This window comes from Papio anubis, chromosome 1 (genome assembly GCF_008728515.1).
Source record: "Papio anubis isolate 15944 chromosome 1, Panubis1.0, whole genome shotgun sequence".
NCBI lineage: Eukaryota > Metazoa > Chordata > Mammalia > Primates > Cercopithecidae > Papio > Papio anubis.
This window is the reverse complement of record NC_044976.1, coordinates 48,621,962-48,638,644: the sequence shown is the minus strand read 5'-3', so window position 1 is coordinate 48,638,644 and position 16,683 is coordinate 48,621,962. Positions and strand designations below refer to the sequence as shown.

The 16,683-nt window shown below is 42.1% G+C and overlaps 1 protein-coding gene across 18 annotated transcripts in view; it reads right to left on the bottom strand.

The window, feature by feature from the left end:
* ELAVL4 (ELAV like RNA binding protein 4) overlaps window positions 1-16,683 on the bottom strand; it is a 156,091-nt gene that overhangs the window by 24,401 nt on the left and 115,007 nt on the right. For all 18 annotated transcript variants that reach the window (XM_009208299.4, XM_003891860.4, XM_017961374.2 and 15 more), the window contains one exon: window positions 2,994-3,097. In XM_009208299.4, coding sequence (XP_009206563.1) covers window positions 2,994-3,097 — 104 coding nt within the window. The remainder of the gene's footprint in view (window positions 1-2,993; window positions 3,098-16,683) is intronic.

Here is a 16,683-nt window from a genome sequence, read left to right as displayed (position 1 = left end):
GTTCATTTTTTTTTTTTTTTTGGTGAGGGTGGGTTGGGGGGTGGTTTGCAAACTGCCTGTCAGAAGGTCAACTATTAATTTCTGTTTGGCCCACCTATATAACTCTTAACATTCTTTGAGTTATTTTCTAGCTTTTAAAAATTGGGAGATTGACATGAAAAAAATCTAGATTTTCATGTGTATTGAACAACCGGTAGATCTGGCAACAATCTGGGTTTAAACAGTTAGCAGCAGCAGCAGAATAGCTGTCCTCTTTACTGCTCACTACAGTCTCCACCACTCCCTTAGTGCTTTCCAGAACCTTCCCTGAATCCACCTGTTAATCATTAACCTTCACGGCTTTGGAATTAACTATTGATTTGCCTGAACCTATTTTGTGCATTACATTTAAAGTAGAGTGTTTTGCACTCCAGAAATTTGAAAAGGAGGGAGAAATTCGACCAAAGTTCACAAACATGTACTAGATGGTCCTGAGATCTCTGTAATGTACACTTCCAAACAAGATACTTGATTTTTTTTGCAGACAGGCAAGTTAACTATTCCTTCATGGGAGTCAGAGCAAAGAGATAAATCTCATGTCACTTATCAAAGCAAACAGAAGCAGAGGTAAACAGTGGCCTGAAAGACAAAAGAGCAATTTAAAAAAATTAATAAATGATGAGACTATTAAACAGCACACAAAAGGGGTTTGCTTTTTCTTCCCTGTAATATGATTTTTACCTAAAACATTGTGTCCCTTTAGAAAATGGAAGAAAAGTTAATAAAGGAACCTATCACTCAAACTTAATTTTTAGTACAGCAAATAAACTGCTTTAATGAAAGGGCTGAAATCCCCAGGTTTGCACATTAAATTTTCATTCGTAGTGGAGAATGGAAATTATTGATTCAGCCGTGGCATCGTGCATTTTGAATCCTACAGTGCCTCAGAAGCCCACATTACCGCTGGGTGCAAATGTGTTGGCAGCGTTTTGATGCAGGTTGAGCACAGGGTGGGTGAGGGGGTGGGGAAAGGAATATAGATAATGGAAGGAGGCAGACTCACTCTTTACAGAAAGAAAATAATCAATGTTCCTTGTCTCTAAGATCCACTTAGATAAAGTCTCTGATGGCATGATGGGCTAGGGGGTATATCTGAGACCAGAAAAGCCAGGTCTACTCAGTCTTTGGGGAAACCACAATGGCCTTGTGGAATACTTAAAAAAAAAAAAAAAAAAAAAGCAAAATGGAAGGTAGATTATTTGATCCTAAACCCCTGGAGAAGAGTTGGGGTTTCAAGAAAACTGTAAAGAAATGTACCTTTTTCAGTTCAAGGTTAGTGTGTCTGTCAAGGGAAGAGTAAATGTCTGACATTCTAATGCTGAACTGGATAGCACAGAAAATCAATCAAAACTACAAATACAGCTCTCAGTCTAGTGTGGCCTCATCAAAGAGTCAGGTGACATGAGCATCCGGTCTTGTCTTAAAGCATGAAAATAGGTATGTTTTTACTTTGAAAGAAATTAATCCTCCTGCGTCTCAGAGGACTACCCCACAATTAAACAACTCTTTGTTATTTCCTCATTAGAGAACTCATAGGAAATGATTCTAAGCCTAGACTGAGGCAGCCTGAATTAGGTCCATTTTGGGATCTTTGTGTACCAGGCTGTATGAGATCAGGGAAAGCAATCATCTTTAGAAATAAGCTAAACTCAATTGCAAAAGTAAAGCTGCTTAAAAAAGAAAGAAAGATAATCACATATTCTAAAAAGAGAAAGGTTTTGCTTTGTTTTTGTTTTGATTACCTTCCAGCTAAGATTATCTTATACCAGTAGTCTCCTCTATCAGGCTCGATGTTGGAAAAGTAGCTTTGTTGGACTAAAAAGTTCTGGTTTTGTGTTTTCAGATGCTGAGAGCTGGTGCCATCTATAGATTTCCATTCTGGGAGAGGTTTCTCTTTTGTCCTACTTTGCGTCAGACCTGCTGTCGTGAGGATAAGAGCGCCCAGGAGACACTTCCCTGCAGTTTAATAGGCTATGAAAGATGGGGACTCATTAATTGGCTGGCAGCTGCCCCTAAGCAGGATGCTGCCTGGAGGTGGGGGAAGAAAGGGAAGGAAGGCCGAAGAGGAGGCAGGCTCCATCCACTAGACCACCACTGGCTGCCCAAGGGAATCTCCAAGGCAAACAGCACTACCTCCTGAAGGATCCCACAAGTGAAGTCTGAACTGAGAGTATGACTATCCAGTGACAGAAACTTAAACCTCCTTCTGGAGGAGCAGGTTCTGGGTTATCATTTTTCTTTTTTGACTTAAAACAACCCTTCCTGAGATATTATCTACCCATCTAATTATTTTCGGATTGCTGAAATGTTACTTCTTCTGTCATTCCCATACTATGCTCTCATCGATTTTATTATAGTACCCATCCCTCCCTATTACACTGGTATGTTTATTTATAACTGATACTCCCTTTTCGAGTCTCGATAGGAGGGTCCTAGCCACCCTTTGGTAAAGCCAAGCTGCATCCTGGCACACAAAGCTTCCTGACTTGGCCCTGCCACCTCCCATCCTCATCTTTTCACCTTCCCATCCAAACTTAGGCCACACTATTTATATGCTGTCCCTGCTCACAACGTCTTACATTTTCACAGCTTTGCATGCACTGTTTCCTCTGCCTGGAACAGGTTCCTTGCCTCAGCCTTTTCCCTTGGCTCGGCTCTGGCCATCTTTGCAGACTCAGGCTCACAGGCCCTCTTTGTGGGGTCTTGAATCCCAAATATCCCATCTGCTCTCTTAATTGGAGGTCTCACAGCTTGTGATCCCTTCCCTCTACTCAACCCTCACCTCACTCTTCTGTAACACCCTGTGTCTCCCATTTAGTATAGTGGATGGTAAATGTTCTTTGAATAAATCAAGAACACTGCTTCCAGCCCCCACATAGCCTGGATTTATCAGATCAACAGAATGAAATTTAACCAGTGCCTCCTGAATCAGGAACCGGCACATCACCTCTTACCTTTATGGTTTTGGTCTGGAGTCTGAGTCCATTTAAAGTGTTGATGGCTTTCTCTGCATCCTTTGGATCAATATAGTTAACAAATCCATACCCTAAACTCTGTCCTGTGGAAATATTAAAAAGAGAGAGAGAAAGGGAGAGAGAGACAGAGAGAAAGAGAGAGAGAGAGCATGCTCAGTATCTTTATAGAGGCAACACTTCCCACTGCAGTGAGTCAAAACTCTCCTTTGATATACAGTTCCTCTTACACCAGGGTTTACCCCCAGATTGAGAGGTGTCTAATTCCTCCAACTCTTACTCTTGTTGGCTATTAAACTTTAGGAGTTGTGCAAGCTAAAACTGGGTAAGTGCCCCTGCACAGCCACACAAGAGATACACAAGTATCCACATAATCAGGGAGAGGCAGGACATGGTAGAGGAAAGAGAACAGGTGTGGTTTGTCAGAAGAGAAACTGGAGCCTTAGAGCTTTCCCTGTCAGCTGTGCGACTTTGTAAGGAAGTCATTTAATCTCTCTCCCCCTCCCACCTCCAATCTCTGTTCTGGAGATAACAGCACTTACCTCAGGTAGGTTTGAGAGAGTGAGAGATTGTGTACAAAATGCCTACCAAGTACATTACCTAGATTACAGTAGGTGCTCAACAAAAGACAGCTATGCTCTGCTCAGGCCCGTAAAATTGAGGCAAGTGCTGGACACAGTAGCTGTCTATTGCCTCGGTCATGCCAGCCACACCCACACTCAGAGGGATGTAGCAAGATTTGAGTAGCAAAGACTGGAGACGTGTATAGTGAAGGACGCAGGCATGGCTGGAATTACAGCAGTTGCTACAAATCATTCTTTACCCTCATCATCCCCTGAGTCAAAGAACAATAAAGAAAAAGGAGAGGGGGTTTCTACTGAAAAGAGCTGAGGAGCTCCTAACACAAAGCTAAGAGTGCAAATACACTCTGAAAAGAGGATTTAGCTACTTTAGGTGGAGATGGCATCAACTTGTCTGCAAAGAGAGGTAGCAAGTGATAGGGCTCCCCCCAAGTGAAATAAAAATAATGTGCTTGCAATCGTGCCACTGATTATAAATAGTCCATCAGCTCTGCCATGTGTCATCAGCCAGAAATATCATTAGGAAACTTTACATTTTCTGACATACCCTTTAAGAAACACAGAGCTTGGGGTGGCTGCAAAACCAGCTTGAACTTCCCAGGCAATGTTATTGATTTGTGGGCGGCAGCAGAGCCAAAGGGGAGGAAAATGACAGGACATCACATGTCAGCAAAGACTGATTACATAAAGCTCTCTTTGGAGTACTGGGGCCAGGGCTGGGAGATAATACAGCAAAAGCCTGCCATGTCCTGGTGACAGGAGCCCATTTCAGCGGCCAAAAAATCTTTCCAACAGCTTCTGTTTTGCTGGTAAATGTCTGTGTTTGTGTTGGTTGTAGGAGGAAACCTGGGAAAACAAGTTGGGTTCTGGATGAGAAAATGGGCGACTTATTATAGGATGGAGCAAAGAGAATCACAAGAAAGCTCAATGGCATTTGACCCCAAATGGAAAACCCAAAATGACAACACCTTCCATTAGGATATTCCTTTGTTTTGGAAGAACAGGGTGAGAAGAAGACAGGCAGGGGCAAACTTTACCAGACATGCCCTTCACCAGCCAGGATTAGTAACTGAAGAGGAAGGAGAGAATGCTGGGTGCACTCCAGCTGCTGGGACCCTTCTCTTTCCATCTCACTGTGTAAGTATGGTGTGTGAGTGGTGTGTATGTGTGTGTATGTGTGGAGGGGGCAGGGTGAGGTGAATTACAAGATCCTGCCATATGTTCCAAGAAATTTCATCTTGCAAATACAAAAATACAGAGACCAATTTCATTGGTTTAAAAATATCATTTATCTGAAATTTGTCTCCATCTCATTAAACTCAGCTAAATAATTCACCTAATTAAATATATTTTCATTATGCAAATTTCTCAGTCATATTTACCTTGCATATATGAGAAGCTTTAAAAATTGCTGTACTAAAGTATTCTTATAATCACTTTTTAAAAACAGTCATTCACCAAGTTGAGCTGCTTTTAAAGGGTATTTTTAAAACAATTATGTCAATATAAACCTTATGTATAAGTTCTAGGAAACTGGTCAGATGGTCTATCTATCCAGCCCAATTTAATTTGTGTAAAATTGAAATAAACTACGAAAAATATAAACAAAACACTCACCACTTAACAGGAAACATTAGACCTAACTCACATTGGAGTAGTACTTGATTTATTATACTCATGGAATATATGTGGAGGAATCATGCTTACTAGTGGTACATGCTCCTGACACACTGCCCATCTTTCTAAAATTACTCATATATTGATGAAAATCTAAAATAAATATAATGAGCATAATTTTTACATTCTATATTTTATTTTGTTTTAGACCTTTGCTTCTGGAGGAAGGAAAACACATTCAAGTCCTAGGAAGACTCTGAAGGTCAAATGAGGGAAAGGAGCCCTCTTGCCCAGCAAGATGTATCATGTCAAGCCACTTGCTTGTATCAGTCCCAAATCCACCATCACCTTAGTTCCTGACTGCAATTAGCACAACTGTGTAATCACCTGCTCTAGCTTTAGAGAGAGACTGCATTTAACATCAAGAATGAGGGTGCTTTTGGGAAAATAAAAAAATAAAAATAAAACACAGATGAACATCATTTCAGAAAGGAAGAGGAAAAAAAGATGATGATTCTCCTTGATATAAAATAATGAACTGCAAGCTCTAAAACAGAACATTGCATTGAACAAGAGGAGGACAGAGGCAGAAAAACTTGCCTATGAATTGAAAGATATGAGATAGTCTGGCACCACAAAGAAACTACCTGTGGTTAGCCTAGTTCACGAACAGGTTTTCTTAACATGCTTCTCACCATCATAGGAGTCCAACTAAGTCTAATAAAAAATACTCTATGGATCTAAGCATTCTCTTTTAACATGCCCTATAGAGGACTAAATCTCTAAGTAGAAAACATAAAAACCCAAGATTTACTTCTTTTAGAAACTATTTCAGTAGTAAAGGAGAGTAAAATGAGGAAAAATTTTATGTTTTAATTTTGGTGGCCGTATATTGGTGATGGGTTTTAGATTTGCAGTTCTGTGTGTAAGTGTACCTACAAAAAAATAGATGAAACACATTCACAAAAAATAGCAACACTTTTTCTATGGGGACCAAGAGAAATGCTATGTTGGGAGGGCCTGAGGGATCCAGTCTGGAACCTAGAGCTAGTACGTATCTGCATTCCAGAAATCATATCTTTTTATTATTCTGGTTTTTTTTTTTCCCAAATGGCTACATCTTCTCCTTTTAAAATTAAACAGAAAATTAAAACAAACTGTATTTTTGTTCCCAATTTGTGAGTTTATTTTGATGGAAGGTGAACAAATAAAAAGGAAATCATTAAAGTTATGTTTATTGAATCCTCTTTATTAAAAAATAAGATATTATGAAATTAAGACTGTCTCCAAAATTTAGAAACTATAGTGAACATTTGGCCCCTTGGTGCCCAGGTGACCTACAATCCTTATTGTGACCAGTCCCTAATAATCTTGTCCAGCAGGCATGGGTGAATGGTCCCCAGTTATCGTGCATGGGCAGGAAATGCATTCTTGGCAGTTTGAGATGGAAACTTACAATTCAGAATGTACTTTCCAAGAGAAAACTGCTACACATAACGGCTACACTTTAAAGCACTTCAGAGTATTTTGAATTAAACAGGTTTTTGTTTTTAACAAGCTGTTCTTAAATCTGAACTTCAATATTTCTGTTTTTATAAAGCATAGGTACATAGGCACACACACAAATACATAATGTCTCCTCTTACTATGACATGGCAACATCTTTATTCTGTTATAATAATTTGTATATCTAACTTTTCCCCTTAGAAACCAAACACATCTTCCCAAAATAACTAGCTCATAAAAGTTTGTATCCTTGCACATAGTAAGTAATCAACAAATGCTTGATAAATGAAAGAAGGGATGTATGCATTTGTACTAGTCCTCCACTACTGAAAGCATATGACCAGAATGTTTGGTAAGTTTGGGGGAAGAGGGGGAAAAGAGTGGGTACCCAGGGAATTAATTCTGCATTTGTGAGAAAGAGAGAACACAACAACAAACTGACTCTGGGGATTGGAAAACAAAACACAAACAAGGAATATCCTGGGTAAGTTCTCCTCCGGTACAGATCAGATGAACAACAAAAATCACCCTTATCCACCTTTCCACAGAGATTCTGAGTTTACAAAATGCTTTCCCATCCTTCTATGCGTTTGATTCTCCCAACAACCCTGTGTGAGAGATAATCATCATTTTATAGATGTGGATATTGAAGCTCAGAGAAAATGGTGACTTGCCTAAGATTACAGAGCTAGATCATAGTCTGGATCAGGGGTCAGAAAACATGTTTATGTGTAGGGCAAGACAGTAAATAGTTTAGGCTTGGTAGGTCTTATGGTCCCTGACAACTCTGCCATTGTGTAGCAGCCATAGACAGTATGTAAACAAATGAGTGTGGCTGTGTTCCAATAAAACTTTATCTAGAAAAAAAGGCAGTAGGCCCAATGTGGCCCATGAGCTGTACTTTGCTGATCTTCTGGTCTAGATCATTTGACTTCAAATCCTGTACTCTCTGCCACAGCTAGTTACTCCATTTGAACTAAAATGTTATTATAACAATGATTCTGAGACCTGAAATGTATCAGAGTCTTTTTGAAGCTGCTATGAAAAAGTAAATTATCTCCAGTAGTTTGTGTTAAGCATTTTTGTTATATTTAATCTCTAGAAAGTGTTGAGAGCATAGCTGGTTATAACCCCTTATTTTCCCAGCCATTCTGGATAGACATACTTTTTCCTTGCCTTTAGGGTCCTGGGGATTATTCTGATCCTGACGTCCTCATGGTTGATGACTGCAGTAGAGAAGCTGGCCAGAAAGAACCTCAGCATTTCTGCACTGCCAATCTGCACACCTTGCTCTTTCGCTCTTTAAAAAACTATCATTCTCCAGAAACTGAACAGTTACTCCCCTCATCTGCAAAGCCCCTGAGGAGGCAGCCAGATGGGTAGCTGCTGTTGAAAACTTCTGAGTTGAGTAAGGAATTTTTATGGAAGTTGGAACTCCTAGCTCAGGCTGAAATCCTGTTCTCAAAGCACATGATAAAATCCCCAGTCACCTCAAGATCACCTGCGTGGCGATAATCCACGTACTAGGTTAATTGCAGCCAACTCCATATCCTGGGACTCCCACTCACTGCCCATTCTGAGAGGTCTTTCCGGCTTTCAGAAGCCTTAAATCTACCCAAACACACCCAAGAAAGGGTCAGATGAATGGCTGTTACTGCATGTATCAATGTGTGTGTGGTTCAAAACTGCTTGCTGTATAACCTTGGTTAAGTCATTTAAGCTTTATCAGCATGCTCTCTTATCTGGAAAAATAGAGATAATCCCTTAATTCTCACAATCAAAGGATCACTGTGAAGATTATATTAACATGGGGACTAATAGCAGCTACAATTTATTCAGTGCTTACTTTGTGCCAGGCACTGTACTAACTGGCTTATTAATGTTACCTCATTTAATTCTGTGTGAAATGGGTATCATCAGGCCCACTGTGCAGATAAGGAAAGTGAGGTTTGAGAAATGTTAAATAATCTGTCCAAAGTCAACCAGCAAGTAGCTCCAAGGCTAGGATTTGAATGAACTCCAGTCTGTTGGATATCTCAGTTCATGCTTTCTCTCCACAGGGGCTGGCCCGAGTGTAAGTGTCCAGCAGAGTGTCTGGCATCAGGCAGTTAGTCAAGGGGATGCATTCACCTGCACTGGGGGTCTCTTCTCCTTTTTAACACACTGACTGGGGGTCCGTTGGGGTTCTGGAGTACCTATGACTGTTCTCTCCCATCCCACCTCTGAGAGGCTTACAATGAGTCTTGGCTTATTTCCTGCAAGCCCAGTGTTACTCGAGCCAACTAGTCAGAGGATTTATTTTCTTTTGGTCATTCACACAATTTCCTCAAACTAAGTATGTGGGGTTTTTTGTTTGCTTGTTTGTTTTGTCTCATTCTTTCGCCCAAGCTGGAGTACGGTGGCATGATCATAGCTTGCTGCAGCCTCAAACTCCTGGGCTCAAGCCATCCTCCCACCTCAGCATCCAGGGTAGCTGAGATTACAGGCGCATGCCACCACACCTGGCTAAATTTATTTATTTATTAAGAAATCACGTCTTGTTTTGTTGCTCAGCTTGGTCTCCAACTTTTGGGCTCAAGCATTCCTCCTGCCTCGGCCTCTCAAAGTGTTGGGATTATAGGCCACCATGCCCAGCTTACGTATGGTTTAAAACCTTGCTACTCAAGGTGTGGTTCCTGTATCAGCATCACTGGCATCACCCAGGGGCTTGTGAAAAATGCAGATCTTCCGGTCCCATCCCAGACCTACTGAATCAAAATCTGTACTTCCACAAAATCCTCAGGTAAGTCAAATGCACATGAAGGATTAAGAAGCATTGGTTTAAAGTATGACGAGAAACACTGGAAAGAAAGGGACTTGGAGTTGGTCAGACGTGTGTCTGAATCCCAGTTCTTCAATTTACTGCTGTGTGACTCTGGCTAAGTTAAATTAAACTCCCTGTGCCTTGGTTTCTGGGGATACTACACACCCAACTCATGGTAACAGAGAAGGGAAGCTCTGATGGGAAAGCTCTCAGAATTTCTTGGTATATGCTATTTCTTTTTGTCTCCAAAATTTGCTTTCTTACTTTGCGTCTTTCTGCTTCAATAATCTCATTTATAAGATGGGGCTAATATTACTTTTTTCTTTTTTTTTTTTTTAATTTTTATTTTCTTTTATTTTTTATTTTTTATTTTTTTGAGACGGAGTCTCGCTCTGTCGCCCAGGCTGGAGTGCAGTGGCGCGACCTCGGCTCACTGCAAGCTCCGCCTCCCGGGTTCACGCCATTCTCCTGCCTCAGCCTCCCGAGTAGCTGGGACTACAGGCGCCCACAACCGCGCCCGGCTAATTTTTTGTATTTTTAGTAGAGACGGGGTTTCACCGTGGTCTCGATCTCCTGACCTTGTGATCCGCCCGCCTCGGCCTCCCAAAGTGCTGGGATTACAGGCGTGAGCCACCGCGCCCGGCCAATATTACTTTTTTCAAGGGGTTAATAAGAAGATTAAAAGTGGTAATTCATGTAAAGTCACTGCCATATAACAGATGCTCAATGGATGTTTGGTTCCTTTTCCTTCTTCTCTCATTCCCCATGAGATACTGTCTGAGACTGCTGTCTATGTGAATGTTATTCCTCAATGAAACCGCAACCTTCTTGAAGGTAGAGACTGCTTCTGATGCCTTTCTTTTACATTGGGGCATATAATATTCAACACACACACAAATCCCACATATAACTGGCACCTACCACATGCTAGACACTATGGGTAGACCCCAAAATGACCAAAAAATTGTCCCCGCATTCAGGGAGCTTATAATGTAGAAGGAAAACACAGGTATAAAAACTAATTATAGCCCAGCAAAAATAATACATACAATAGGTATTTTTCTTTTAAAGCTATATATAAGAACAGAGAGAAAGTTGAAATTGAGTCTGACTGAGCAGACTAGGGAAGGCTTCATGGAGGTGGAGACATTTGAGCTGGGCTTTGAAGATAAAGCAGAGTTTTGATAGAGTTTCCCTATCACATTGATGACATTCCAACTTGAGGGCTGAATCCAAGTACTACATTTATCCCACAGATAATTAGTGAGCATGTGTTACGTGCCAGGCATATCACTAGGAATATAGAAGAGAACAAAACCTACTTGTTTTCTGCCATCACTGAATTTACATTCTTATTGGGGTTGAGGGAGATGGACAATAACTACATAAATAAAATATAATGTTTGTCAGATGATAGTGAGTTGTAGGGAGAAAATAAAGCAGAGAAGAAGGAAAGGCAGTGTAGGGGGTGGAGTTGTGATTTTTAAATAGGTATGATAGTTAATACTGAGTGTCAACTTGATTGGATTGAAGGATACAAACTATTGATCCTGGGTGTGTCTGTGAAGGTGTTGCCAAAAGAGATTAACATTTGAGTCAGTGGGCTGGGGAAGGTAGATCCACCCTTAACCTGGTGGGCACCATCTAAACAGCTGCCAGTGATATAAAGCAGGCAGAAAAATGAGAAAAGGAGAGACAGGCCTAGCCTCCCAGAGATCCAGCATCTTTCTCCCACGCTGGATGCTTCCTGCCCTTGAACATTGGACTCCAGGTTCTTCAGTTCTGGGACTCGGACTGGCTCTCCTTGCTCCTCAGCTTTCAGACAACCTATTGTGGGACCCTGTGATCATGTAAGTTAATACTTAATAAACTCCCCTTTATATATATACACATATATATGTGTGTGTATGTGTGTGTATATATATATGTATCTCCTATCAGTTCTATCCCTCTAGAGAACCCTGACTAATACAGATTTTGGTACCAAGAGTGTTTCTAGAGGAACAGAATATTAAGGATGAAGTTCTTTAATTAGTTTTGGGGTTTTTGGAGTTGGCTGCTTAATATGATTAGACCCCAAAGTGCTAAGGACTCTACTTCTAATAGTACGGAGAACACTGATAGTCTTTGGCGTGAACTGTTTAGAGCGTTATGCAAAATAAACACATTGGATACTCCTGATTCACCGCTTGTGAGCGGCAAGGAGTTTAGTGACTCTATACATAAGACCTTTGACTGTATGTGGCAAACCAAGGGGCATAATGAAGCAGGTTGGTTGCTCCTAAGTTCAGTGGACAAAGTGATGAAAGAAAATGATGAACTCAGGGATTCTGTCTCCCAGCTTCAGAAGTAGATACTGAGCTTCAAATCTGCTAAGACTGCCTTGAGTGAGAGTCTTATGTCTTGTAGAGAAAGAGCTGAAATTGTGGAAAAACAGACACGAGCTCTTCTCATGTGAGTGGCTGACCTGCAACTAAACATGCATGCACAGCCTCACCAGGTGTCTACTGTTAAAGTGAGGGCATTGATTGGAAAAGAATGGGACCCTGAAACTTGGAATGGGGATGTGTGGGAGGATCCTAAAGAAGCTGGGGACACTCCTGCCACCCTGATGAAGCAGGAGACACTCTTGCCACCCTGCCTTCTCTTCCCCAGCTTGCGCCAATGGCCTCATGGGGAGTTCCCTATGATTGGTTGACAGGGGAAGAGAAAACAAGGGCCTGGTTTACAGATGGTTCTGCATGATAGGCAGGCACCACCTGAAAGTGGACAGCTGTTGCACTACAGCCCCTTTCTAGGACATCCCTGAAGGACAGCAGTGAAGGGAAATCTTTCCAGTGGGCAGAACTTTGAGCAGTGCACCTGGGTGTGCACTTTGCATGGAAGGAGAAATGGCCACATGTGCAATTATATATGATTCATGGGCTGTAGCCAATGGTTTGGCTGGACGCCCAGGTACTTGGAAGAGGCATGATCGGAAAATTGGTGACAAAGAAATCTGGAGAGAGGTATGTGGATGGATTTCTCTGAGTGGTCAAAAACTGTGAAGATATTTGCATCCCATGTGAGTTCTCACCAATGGGTAACTTCAGCAGAGGAGGATTTTAACAACCAAGTGGATAGAATGGCCCGATATGTGGACACCACTCAGCCTCTTTCCCCAGCCACCCTGGTCGTCGCCCAATGGGCCCATGAACAAAGTGGCCATGGTGGCAGGGATGGAGGTTATGCATAGGCTCAGCAACATGGACTTCCACTCACCAAGGGTGACCTGGCTACAGCCACTGCTGAGTGCCTAATTGGCCAGCAGCAGAGACCAACATCGAGCCCTTGATATGACACCATTCCTCGGGGTGATTAGCCAGCCACCTGGTGGCAGGTTGATTATATTAGACCTCTTCCATCATGGAAAGGGCAGAGGTTTGTCCTTACTGGAATAGACACTTACTTCCGATCTGGGTTTGCCCATCTTGCACACAATGCTTCTGCTGAGACTACCATCCGTGGACTCACGGAATGCCTTATCCACCATCATGGTATTCCACACAGCATTGCCTCTGACCAAAGCACTCACTTTATTGCTAAAGAAGTGCAGCAGTGGCTCATGCTCATGGAATTCCACTGATATTACCATGTTCCCCATCATCCTGAAGTGGCTGGATTGATAGAACGATGGAATGGCCTTTTGAAGTCACAATTACAAAACCAACTAGATGGCAATATTTTGCAGGGCTGGGGCAGAGTTCTCCAGAAGGCTGTGTATGCTCTGAATCAGTGTCCAATATGTGGTACTATTTCTCCCATAGCCAGGATTCATGGGTCGGGGAATCAAGGGGTGGAAGCGGAAGTGGCACCACTCACCATCACCCCTAGTGATCCACTAGCAAAATTTTTATTTCCTGTTCCTGCAACATCACGTTCTGCTGGCCTAGATGTCTTAGTTCCAGAGGGAGGAACACTGCCACAGGAGACACAATAACGATTCCATTAAACTGGAAGTTAAGATTGCTGCCTGGATACTTTGGGCTCCTCCTACCTTTAAGTCAACGGGCTAAGAAGGGAGTTGCAGTGTTGGCTGGGGTGACTGACCCAGACTATCAAAATGAAGTTAGTCTACTACTCCACAACAGAGGTAAGGAAGAATATACATGGAATACAGGAGATTCATTAGGGTGTCTCTTAGTATTACCATGCACTGTGATTAAGGTCAATGGGAAACTACAACAGCCCAATCCAGGCAGGACTACAAATGGCCCAGACACCTCAGGAATGAAGGTTGGGTCACTCCATCAGGAAAAAAAACCATGACCTGCTGAGGTGCTTGCTGAAGGCAAAGGGAATACAGAATGGGTACAGAAACAGGGACAGTAATTATCTTGGGTATTTCCTCCTTTTTTTGCTAAAAACATGTTTGTGCTTATATAAACTTGCACTAAGAAAATATCTTTATTTCCTTTTCCGTTATCATGTGACATAAGATTTATTGATTTCATATCAGCATGTAAGTATTGTTAACTTAATATAATGATATTTGGGTTGGGGATTGGTGCGTTTCTAGTTGTTTGAAGGATAGTTGTATTATGCTTGGTGTAATCATGAGCTTATTACTACCTTTATTTGAAGATTATGTATAACCTCAAGAGATGTGTATGGGTTCAAGTTGACAGGGGTGGACTTGTGATGGTTAATACTGAGTGTCAACTTGATTGGCTTGAAGGGTACAAAGTATTGATCCTGGGTGTGTCTGAGAGGGTGTTGCCAAAAGAGATTAACATTTGAGTCAGTGGGCTAGGGAAGGCAGATCCACCTTTAATCTAGTGGGCACAGTCTAATCAGCTGCCTTAAAATATAAAGCAGGCAGAAAAACGTGAAAAGGAGAGACTGGCCTAGCCTCCCATCCTACATCTTTCTCCCGTGCTGGATGCTTCCTGCCCTTGAACATTGGATTCCAAGTTCTTCCGTTTGGGGACTTGAACTGGCTCTCCTTGCTCCTCAGCTTGCAGGCAACTGATTGTGGGACCTTGCGATTGTGTACGTTAATACTTAATAAACTCCCCTTTATACACACACGCGCGCGCGCGCGCACACACACACACACACACACATATATATATCTATATCTCCTGTTAGTTCTGTCCTTCTAGAGAACCCTCACTAATACAAGTGGTCAGGTAAGGCCTCACTGCTAACATGATGTGAGAGCAGAGATCTGAGGGAAAGGGCTGGGGTGATTGAAGGGTGGTAGCCAGTCACTTCTATCAGAGAAAAGGGCATTCCAGGCAGAGGGAATCTCATGCGCAAAGGTCCTGAAGCAGGAATATGCTTGGCATGTTGGAGCAGTGGCACAAGTGAATGTGTGGGTAATCTACCATCACGCTTATCAAATGACTGAAAAGAGGAAAGCGGCACCCTTGGTTTCTTCAATCTGAATTACCATGCTGCTGAATAAGACATGTATGAAAAAACTGCAGTGGCCCCCTCCCCTCAGTCTTGCAGATCAGGTGAACATTCTCACTGACATATCCTTTGAAAACTGTCTTGTAATGTGTCTCTGTTACCCACTAGACTGGGAGCAACATGGGAACAAGGTGCTGCTTTATTCATTCCTTTTCCCCCAGGAACTAACAAAGGGCCCATAACATTATTGGATATCCAGTAAATGTTTGTTGGGTAAACTAATGAATATTATCTATTCACATGGATATTTACATTCTCTTAACCACCTTCAGTCTCCCAAATACCAAACATAAAAGGACCGGGAAAAGCAGCAAAATCTTTTTTTACCAGAGCCTTACCCGTGTCCATAGGAAGTTGATAAGAGGAACTCGATCCCATAAGACACATGTGAAAGACCTGTGGGTATTTAGTTTGAAGGAGAGAAGACTTTAGAGATATCCAAAGCCCTTTCTTTTATTTTTTTATTTTTGTAGAGACAGAGTATTGCTGTGGTTGCCCAGGCTGGTCTTGAACTCCTGGCCTCAAGCAATCCTCCCACCTAGGCTTCCCAAAGCACTGGCATGCGCCACTGTGCCTGACCTCAAAGCCCCTTCTAATATTTTGACAGGTCATGATGGGAAAATAAGGGTAGACTTGCTATGTGGGGCTCCAAAAGAGAGAATGAGAGTCAGGCAGTGGAAGAAAATTAGGGAACAGATTTTTGCCTTTATAAAAGGATAACTTTCTAATAATGCTTTTTTAAGGGGTGGGCTGCCTTGTGAGGTGGTAAGAGCCCCATGCCTAGACATGTGCAAACAGAAGCTGGACCTACTATTTGTCAGAGGATGCTACAGCAGTTGGTAAGACTGACCCATAAGATCCCTTCAAAGGTTCTAAATTCTATTTATTTTAGACTCAATGCTCATAGTGGGTTTCAGTTTATCCTTATTTCTGAGAAAATAAAAATAACAGCGAATATTTTTTGAGCACCCATTATCGGTCAAGCACTTTACTTACATCACTACTTACATACTCTTTACAACCCTCTGAAGTAGGCATTTTGATATCTGTTTTACTGAAGGGGAAATTAAGGCCCATTACGGCCCGGAGGGAGAAGTAGCTTTCTTGTCTAGAAAATAGTGGCTAGGCCCATCTGACTCCAGAGCCAGTGCACTTTCTGCTGTGCCCTGGTTTCTTGAATATGTGCTCATTTGTATGCTTAAATACCTGCTCTGACATTAGCATAGTATGCCTGAGACTTTAAGAGAGCATGCGGTTGGTTGCTTGCTTGCTTGCTTTTTGAGACTGAGTCTCACTCTGTCATCTAGGCTGGGGAGCAGTGGCATGATATTGGCTCACCACAACCTCTGCTTCCTGGGTTCAAGCAATTCTCGTGCCTTAGCCTCCCGAGTAGCTGGGGTTACAGGCATGCACCACCACTCCTAACTAATTTTTGTATTTTTAGTAGAGACAAGATTTTGCCATGTTGGCCAGGCTGGTTTCGAACTTCTGGCCTCAAGTGATCTGCCCGCCTCGGCTTCCCAAAGTGCTGTTATTACAGGCATGAGCCACTGCACCCGGCGAGAGAGCATGGGTTTTCTAGTACCAACTCCAAGTCTTTGTTCTCCCATTTAATTCCAATATATATCCCAAAGTATCCCATTCCCATCTCCCAACTTGGCTGTGCCTTTCAAACTGGATCTGATGCATCATAAAATGACAGTCTTGG